This window comes from Maylandia zebra, linkage group LG10, assembly GCF_041146795.1.
Source record: "Maylandia zebra isolate NMK-2024a linkage group LG10, Mzebra_GT3a, whole genome shotgun sequence".
In the NCBI taxonomy this organism is placed as follows: Eukaryota; Metazoa; Chordata; class Actinopteri; order Cichliformes; family Cichlidae; genus Maylandia; species Maylandia zebra.
Genome location: NC_135176.1, coordinates 28,557,538 through 28,567,285, shown reverse-complemented (window position 1 = coordinate 28,567,285; position 9,748 = coordinate 28,557,538). Strand labels below are relative to the sequence as shown.

Here is a 9,748-nt window from a genome sequence, read left to right as displayed (position 1 = left end):
CATGTATTTCTGTGAAACCGGGCGTTTTCTGCTCTGTTACATTTATTCAGACTGGAGAGCGCAAAGTTAACATGAGTTGAAATAAAATGGAATTTTATTTCGTAACACACTACCCACTTGTGCACCACTTCAGCCTTCACTTCTTTACTTTTACAACCGCTACATTAAGGGTTCACTACTTCCTGCTCAAGTACTGAATATTGGCACTGTAAGAATCATCCAATCAGAGGGCTATTTCTGGGGAGACTGGACTGTTTTTGCCCCGCCTGCCAAACTGTTTCTACCCCTCACTGGCTATTTCTTCAGATGCTGACAGAGGTCAAGATGGTTACTACTTATTATGTAAAACACTGAAAACACTGGCTTTGGATCACTCTGCATGCCATCTGCTGCTCCTACTGTCTATCAACTCTGGCCCTGCTGATGAAGCGGTGTGCTCCATTTTCTGTGAATTCATGGAGTTTTTAGCCTTTAAATGTGCTTTCTGAAGACTAGGCAAATATCTTTAGGGTCTGACAAAGGATCTGCTCTCATAGTGTCATACTGTCTTGTATCATTTTCCACTTGGAGTTTATGTAAGGGGTTTTCCATTGTTTATATGTTCTGCCGAGGGCATCAGCGCTAATGCCAACTATCCAACTCCTTTCATGTTAATCGCATACATTTATATGAATATGTCATGGATTATTTGACTGCAACGTCAAAAACTCTCCATGAGGGCATGCTGCCTCGTGGATTTGTCTCCTGTCTCATCAGGCAGCATCACAGATCCCTCTGCATTTTTGTGCCAGTAAAGCAAGATGCTGTCACCTTCTCCCTCCTCAAAGATTCACTGCAATCATTCTCAAAATAATCATTAGGCTCATTCTAAGACCCTCATTAGGACCCACACAAAGAGGTCAAGTCTGCTTGCGCTCTAATCAGAAGTGAAGTTTCATGCTCTGCTATAAAGCCAGATCACCTCCGATGAGACTCACGGAGGTTATTATGACCGTAATCAGACACAATAAAATGCCGTAATTGTTCCAAATTAAACCTGTCAAGTCCAGAGACGGACTGAATGGTGTAAACTGGCGTTGGTGACGTTTTGACAGCCCGCAGTGTTAAAAATGAAGTAGTGTGGCTGATGATGATGATGATGATGATGATAATAATAATAATAATAATAATAATAATAATAATAATAAAATTTGATGATTGGATTATTTTAATTATGATGATGATGATGGAAGGGTTAGGGTTAAAAACAACAAGCACACCGCAAACTTTTAAAGAGAAAGATTTGTATTTCTTATATGTTCATTTTGTTTTTTAAAGATATTCAGTAATTGGCCAGAGGTTTTAAATCTCTATACAGTACTTTCTATATGATGACAAAGGCTTTTTGTTGATTTGCTGACCTTGAAGACCTTGGTGGATATAAGCCAAATTTTAATGGACTGTTTACACGACCCCATTCTACACCCCTGCAAAGTTTTATCATCATTTATTGAAAACATTTCGTGTTTTGAATGATTGTCTGCGTTTTTGAGCTACTGTATTGTGTTTACAGACAGAATGACACACACACACACACACACACACACACACACACAGGCTACCAAAAACATAACCTCCCTGGCATTTTAATTTCCTCGTAGGAACCGATTCCAACCTGATGTCTCAGATGGTTTTGTTACAGAAAACCATCCTTGGAAACTGTTAAAACGTTGTACAGAAATTTAAAATGAAAATATAAATATCTGGCAGGTGCAGGTGCATGAACCATCTGTCCTTCACCGTTTACCCCGGATTATCTTCACTCGTTTAGAAAGTGAAGAAAGGAAAAAATAAGCTTTTTATCTAGCACAAATTTGTTGTAGCTAGCTATAAAGAGCCAATGTGTTCTTATAATGGATGTCACATTACATGCACCAGCCATGGCAATATTGACCAGCACATAACTGTAATGTTTGCTTTATCCATTTCATTCTATTTTCATTTGCGTTACAGGTTCACATTCACTTGTTCACTCTAAAACCTGCTTAGTTTTAGATGAGGGAAGGTGCTCAGTTAGGGTTAAGAAAAGATTATAGTTTTGGTTTAGACTCGTGGAAAAATGTTTCTAGAATTATATGCAGTCTTGTGAAAAAATAACTAAATCCCATGAGTCGATTTCACTTTAGGTAGCAGTAGAAGTAAATTGGAGTAATCATTTTTATTACTTTTTGGGGAAACTGTGCTCACTCGTCTTGGCATTGCTTCGATTCTTTGAAGTTTGCAGGCAATCATTTATTCACAGCTCTCTTAAAGTCCCTGATCATTCACTTTTTGACTTTGACTCGGCTTTCGCAGCATCTTGATTCTTCTTTTTCAGCCATGTAGTTGTAGATCGGCTACTGTGCTTAGGATTATTTCCCTGTACCATGATTTTATGTAAGTTTTAGAGGATAGCTAGCCTGACATTTGACCCTAGAGTACTTTGGTATACAGAGGAGTTCACGTTCGACTCAGTGACTGCAAGGTGCACAGGTCATGTGACTGCAAAACAGGCTTAAATCATCATCTCTGTGCTGACAATTAAAATTAGCTGAGTTGAAATATGCTGTGTTAGGTTTTCTCCAAACATGGAGCTTTGTCATGGTGCATTATGTCCAAGCATCTCCGCTTTGGTCTCATCTGTCCAAAGGACATTGTTGAATAAATCTTGCTGCCATATTCTTTTTAGAGAGAAGCTTTCTCCTTGAAACCTTTCCAGATAAACTGTATTTCTTCAGTCTTTTTCTAGTTGTTGTGAAGTTTAGCATCATGCTAACTAAGCTCTGTAGAGTTTGGGATGTGCTGGGGTTTTAAAACTCTTGGGGTTTTTTTGCAGCTTCTCTGAGATAAGTATGCTGGGATGTTCAGTCCTGGGAACATTGTGTTGACACATACCTGATTGCCCCAGATCACCAAACTACCCAAACTGCAGCATTTAAAGAGGTGCTGACAATCAGTCAATCAAGTGCACTTGACTAGAAGCACATGGCTGCTACTTACTGTCTTCATTCCTAAAGAAGCAGGAAGGATGCACTTAGTTTTTCACAGGACTGCAAAGTCCTTTAGTTATTTTTACAGCGAGAAAAAATAAAATCAAAAATATCAGTCCTCCCATAACACCCCCAGCATAACTATGTCCCTTTAACAATTACATTTTACTTTCAACAGAAAAAGATCTATAGGTAAGTGTAACATCATGTTATAAGACCTTGTCCCAAAAAATGGTAAATGGCCTGTATTTGTATAGTGCTTTACTAGTCCCTAAGGACCCCAAAGCGCTTTACAGTCATCCACAGATTCACACACTGGTGATGGCAGCTACATTGAAGCCACAGCCACCCTGGGGCGCACTGACAGAGGTGAGGCTGCCGGACACTGGCGCCACCGGGCCCTCTGACCACCACCAGTAGGCAATGGGTGAAATGTCTTGCCCAAGGACACAGCGACCGAGACTGTCCAAGCCGGGGCTCGAACCGGCAACCTTCCGACTACAAGGCGAACTCCCAACTCTTGAGCCACGATCACCCTGAATGACAAGGAACAAAAAGGAACAAATGAAAGCAAAGCCACTTCTGTCTCTTCTTCTTTGATTTTAGACCATCCTTTTCTAAATAAGTGGAATTCCTCTTTAAGTTTAATGGTGTAGAAAATGTGCATCATTATGCCATTATTGTGTTTAGTTGTTTGGTTCCACTGAGTATTAGCATATTCACTGTTGGGCATAAAGCGGTATAAATAAGACGATGTCAGTGAGATTTTTCTCAGCTTGAATAGTTTTATAGAAAAATAACAGATGTCAGAGTTTTAAACGAGCAATTTTTGGGCGCCGATTACTGAACTGTGATAAAACTGCAGCGCACATCTGCAGCTCGACAGGCCTCTGCGTTTGCCTTGTTACTTCTCTCTCTGCCTCATTCAGGTGTGCAGGCTTTTTAAACAAAACTAGTTAAAGTATAGCTTATCAATCTATACATCCATGCAAAAACGCTGGAATAATCAGCTATGGAGCAAAGCCTTTTTAGCCTCTACAGTGGAAATGTTTGTGACACCAGTTGCTGATTTGTAGCACCGCCCTCCATCTATGAGCAGGTGGTGGCGGTGAATTATTTCCCCATTAATGCACGCTGATCACACGTGTGGAATAGAAAGCTACAGCTCCTCTGCAAATGGACTCATTATCTATTTAATTCACTGCTTTCTTTCATGGCTGTGGATAAAGCCAGCAGCAGCACTCTAACTCCAAGTTTTTTTTTTCTTTATTTCAGGGATCTGAACCAGTCAAACCTTTAATTAAATCACACCCTCAGATCTAGCTGCTTCACTGTGTTTTAACAACATGCCTGCTCACAAGTCAGTGTATATGACTGCATTGAAATTCAGCTGACCACTTCCTCTGCTCTTCACATCCTGTCAACAATCCACTTAGTAACTCCCATGAGAAGCTTGTAGAAAAGTCAAGGTGCCCCACCAAAAACAACAACACCTTGACTTTCACATAATGCAGGAGGAGCTGTTATCACTCATTCCCATATTTATTTATATTTCATGTACGTTTTCTGCTCCTATACTGGAAAATAGTTTTGAAATTTACCATTGTAAGGTATGCACAGTATCTGCACACCTTATATGCAAATACTGTGCTGGTAAACACCTCTGTGTGTCCCTGGGTTGCGGTGGCATGTAGAGTCTTTATATACAGTTGTGGTAAGAAGTTTGCACACACGGGCATGAAAATTAGATTGGAGTTTCTCTAATCCACACTCGGTCAAAAACGTACATATGCCCTCAAATATATACATATACTCACTTCAGTCTTTTAATGAGTGGTGCTGAAGGTTCTATAATGCCATTCAACTTGCCAAGGCCAAGGCCTGTTAACATCTCATTAGTATTCATGATAGACTGCAACTGATAAGTTCTCTTTGCAGCATAAAGAGCATTTATTTGACAGCCCTCATTGGATTTAACTCAGAACAATAAATAAAGCTGAATATGTGATTAACAAGCGTGTGTCACGGCCAAGCAGCCAAACACAAGGAAATGGACTCTGATGCGGACACTACTCAGTTACGCAGGAACTGTGAGCAAAGTTAACTTTATTACAGAATTCAAAGAGCAAGACTAAATGCACAAGGATGCTGAACACATCTAAACACATCTAAGAAAGGCAAGACAGAATATTTAATACGTTACGGGAGGCAGAATTAGCATTGCCTCGCTGAAACAAAAACAACTTAACTCCTTGAGGGGATAAATACTGTGAGCGGGCACTCAGCCGCAATACTATGAACGCAATACTATGAACGCAATACTATGAACGCAATACTACTTCTTCTTTCACGAAGATACTAAGAACAGAAATATGCTGTTAATCTACGAGCAGAATTCAGGCGCTTTAAAGTCACACATAGAGAGACACCACAAACTGACGGACTGAACTATCCAAACTAAAAGTGGAATGCTGAGTTATCACTGGGTTACCAGGGGAGTGGGGTCCGTGAGGGAGTCTTGGGGCTGTCGTGGACCGGAGGGGGGAACCTGACACCGGGTAACATCCGGAGCAGGAACCGTGAGATGAAGGCAGGGAAAAGAGATCTTACAGTCATTGGATGCAGGCGAAAACAAAGCGTGGAAGGGGGGGTAGTGGTCCGGGTGCGAGAACAGGTGAGTCCAGGAAGAAGCTCCGTTAATTTCCGAGGCCAAGCGGGGGGGCAGGCAGGTAAAGAGTTATGGAGAAGCTGCGAGCTGACCAGCGGATAAACAGCAGCTGTGACAGTAGAAAGCACTGACGTCCAGGAGATAGTGATTTAGTAGATGTTCTGGCGGGGAGTGCATGAGAACGCTGGTCATAAAAAGCCCGCAACCTGATTACTTGCAGTTGAGGTGATGACAAGGAGGCGCGGCGGCTCCGCCCCGAGGTGGAATCACCAGCACGTGGGGCGGAGCCGCACTAACCCGGACCATGACAGCGTGTTACCCTATGAGTGTGGTGTCCCTCTATTCTCACTCAGATTCAGCATTTTGTCATCATGTCCAAATCCAAAATACCAAGATAGTGAAAGGTGATGTCACAGTGACTACAGCCATCTTTGGTATACAGTCTGTGTGCTGTACTGGTAATCAGTTAGCATTTTTGTTGCCGTGCAACAGTAGTGGAAAATTATGAGGACAGAACAAATAACCTTTGCTGAATTTGATTTGAAGACTTTTGAATTACGCAGTATATTTTTAACCATCAGTACCCACGTTCCCACAATCTGTCTGATTCCATTCATTTGTTCGGCATCCGGTGCACTACTCTAATGCTTCAGAGACATTTTATTCAATAAGATCAAAAATCTGGAACAACAGAAAGAAGGGAGGAAATACATGAATAATTAATGAAAACCATGAAAGCTTTCAAATTAAATTAAACGAGTTTATTAAAATGATTTTTTATAAAACATGTTGCTATCAGCCTTAAAAAAATAATTTTGAACAGTCACTGTGTGTGTGTGTGTGTGTGTGTGTGTGTGTGTGTGTGTGTGTGTGTGTATATACACATAGTGTGTGTGTGCCTATTCAACAGCCTTCCTCGGGGGAAACAACCGCTGATTGAGGGAGAAACAATCAGCGAGAGCCTTGTTATGTGGAACCCTGCCATCAGACTTGCAAATAATCACAGCAGCTAATTGATTAAATTCAACAAACTCACATGTCCTCACACATGGCACAGGGTCTCCATCCTCATCATGTCAGCAGCGTGCTCCCAGGATTTCCCCAAACAATATTCCGCCGATAAAGCCGCGTCACTTGTCACAGCGATTTTCATCACCTTGCTAATTTGCAATCGATGAAGTGACAAAGTGTACGTCTGATGGCTGCTCCAATAAACAGCGATGCAGATCTTACTAAACAAGCCACTGTCTGACGTTTGGACTCATGTCTCATACACCCAGTGGAAGGAGCAACGGCTGATTTGTACTTGAAGTACTTTGATCACAGATTTACATCTTTTAATGTGTCACCTTTAGCAGCACATGTCTGTACACACTTATTTTAGCTCTGTTTTGTTCCTCACCACCTCCTGAGGGAAATGTCTGACCGCGTCTGTCTGCCGCTTGGCATTAAGCAGGTAGAGTGCAGTATATTTTTAAGGCTTTTTCACTGAATTGGAGCCAAAAACATTGTTACGAGAGCAGTGAAAGAAAACTAAAAGGGCCAAGTTGTGTGCCAGAAAATGTGCTTTTGTCAAACTCAGATGAAAAGTTTTAAAGAAAGCATTCAGATCTATTCATCAAACTCAAAAATATATTCTGCTTTAATGTCTTCAGCTGAAGCTACTTGTCAGACTCTGTGAAAGAGCAGAAAATGCTTTTATTCAAAGCTTTAAAAATAACTTTGAAAGTTTTGCTTGTCGAGACCTGTATGTAAAGCCGGTGCTATAAACAGTTTTTAAGATGGTCAAAGCTAATACACACCGGGTGCAGCCACTCAAAGTTTTTAGATTTTAGAAATTTGGAAGTAGACGAGGCTCCAAAGGCAAGAACAACTGCCAAGAACCTGACCTGACCGTTGCACCGAGCTTTCTCCTAGAAGAGGTGTTAGTAACTACACTTATCCAGACACGATTCTTTTATCCAAGTGTACAAAAAACAAGATCAGCTTAGAGCCCAAAGAATTGAAGAGAGCCATTGGGGGACACTGCAGCCAAGATCAGCTCAATTCAATTCAGTTTTATTTATATAGCGCCAAATTACAACAACAGTCGCCTCAAGGTGCTTTATATTGTAAGGCAGACCCTACAATAACACATACAGAGAAAAAACCCAACAATCATATGACCCCTTATGAGCAAGCACATTGGTGACAGTGGGAGGGAAAAACTCCCTTTTAACAGGAAGAAACCTCCGACAGAACCAGGCTCAGGGAGGGGCGGGGCCATCTGCTGCGACCGGTTGGGGAGCGAGAAGGAAGACTGAAGGATAAAAGACATGCTGTGGAAGAGAGACAGACATTAATACCAAGTATGATTCAAGATGAATATGCTGTAACCCTTCTGCAGGTGAAGGCTAATCTTGTTGCCTCTGGCCCACTCAGGCGAGGCTTACAGGTTAAACATGTGTGGAAAGCTTCCCAACAAAGGAAGCACTCAGGCCACCTCACTAAAAGACTATCAGGAGTAGCATAATATGTGTTAATGCTTCATCAATTTCAGCTTGCAGCAAAGAATCTTTGATGGGGTGGCTGTAGCTCAGGTGGTAGAGCAGGTCATCTACTAATTGGAAGGTTTGTGGTTTGATCCCTGTCTGCTCCAGTCTGCATGCCAAATATCCTCGGGCAAAATACTAACGTCAAGTTGCTCTCTGATGCAGTGTTAATGTTAGATAGAAAGCAGTGCCTGTGTGAATGAGGCGAGCTGTGCAAAGCTCTTTGAATGTCAAAAAAGGCGCTATAGAAGAACCGGTCCAAGCACCTGAGCTATAAATGTGAAGGGGCTTCTCTTTCATGACTTTAAATCTGTAAACTGAAAATGTAAATTGAACACAAGTTCAAAAACACTTGATGTGATTATGAACTTGTGTTTGAGGTTTCAGATGTCAGTTAAAACATATTTTGTAGATTATGCTCACCATTGCAGTCAAAAAGGACAAGAAAGCAGTATGTGCTGTTTGCATTGTGGGTTCTTTGTGACTAACAAGCCCTGTCATGTCAATTGTGATATCTGGTTTGAAAAAATATGGCAAATATGTTTAAGTCCAGGATTCAAAACAGTAGTAGGAGTTGTCACTGTGCCTGGATCCATCTTTTATATACAGTGTATGTTTTCGACCACCGTGTCTTTGTACTGACCTAATCTTAGCTCTTCACCTCCTGACTTCAGTGCCATACACTCACAGCAGGCATCAGTTGTGAAAATATTAATTTAAAGTTGTGTATGGTATTAGCTGGTTAGGTGGTGCATTTGTTTTTGTTTCAGACTGTTTTTTAAGTATAAAGATTTAATCCCAGTGAAAGGTCAGTGACTGGAAAATTTTCTCAAAAATGTGCTGTTGACAGAAACAGAATCACACTGAGCCAGAACAACCATGGTGTCTATCTTTTAACTTCAGAGCATTCATCACATTGTTCTCAGTGTTTTTACCCACTTCCTGCCATGCTTTGATTATGCCTGTCACTTCATGTAAATGCAGTCTGCTGCTGATATTTCATTCCTGACAGCGTTCAGTATGCAGCAGCACCGAGCTCGTGTTTGCATGCGTGGCACCAGACGTCAACGCGTTGACAAATTTTCACCCTGGCAGAGAGGCTTTGTACGTTTTCAAGGATGTTTATATAATTCTGTCAGTTCTTCAATGAAAATGACACCTGAGGAATGAGCTCTCCTGAGCTGTAGGAGGAGCTCAGTGTTTTTCACTCATGAATGATGTTCAGCTCTTTTTAATCACAGTCTTCCTTGTTTGTCTTTCAGGCCAATAAACTCAGAACCAAGACCCTGCACAATACACTCAACCCAGTCTGGAATGAGACCCTGACCTACTACGGCATCACTGATGAGGATATGGTCCGCAAAACACTCAGGTACTGTCAGTGCTACTCACGTGTGTCCACTTAATGAATGGAAAGAGAAGAAAGGGATGAAAGATGTGGAAAAAAGAAGAAAGGAGTGGTTGGACATATGGATACAAATGAAGAAATAAAACGAAGGAAGGAGGCATGGGAGGGAGGAAGGAAGGAAAGAAGGAAGGAA

The 9,748-nt window shown here is 41.4% G+C and overlaps 1 protein-coding gene across 2 annotated transcripts in view; it reads left to right on the top strand.

Moving 5' to 3' along the window:
- The window catches only part of doc2b (double C2-like domains, beta), a 188,730-nt gene that overhangs the window by 132,963 nt on the left and 46,019 nt on the right, over nucleotides 1-9,748 (top strand). For both annotated transcript variants that reach the window (XM_004551168.3, XM_004551167.3), the window contains one exon: nucleotides 9,470-9,579. In XM_004551168.3, the coding sequence (XP_004551225.1) occupies nucleotides 9,470-9,579 (110 nt within the window). The remainder of the gene's footprint in view (nucleotides 1-9,469; nucleotides 9,580-9,748) is intronic.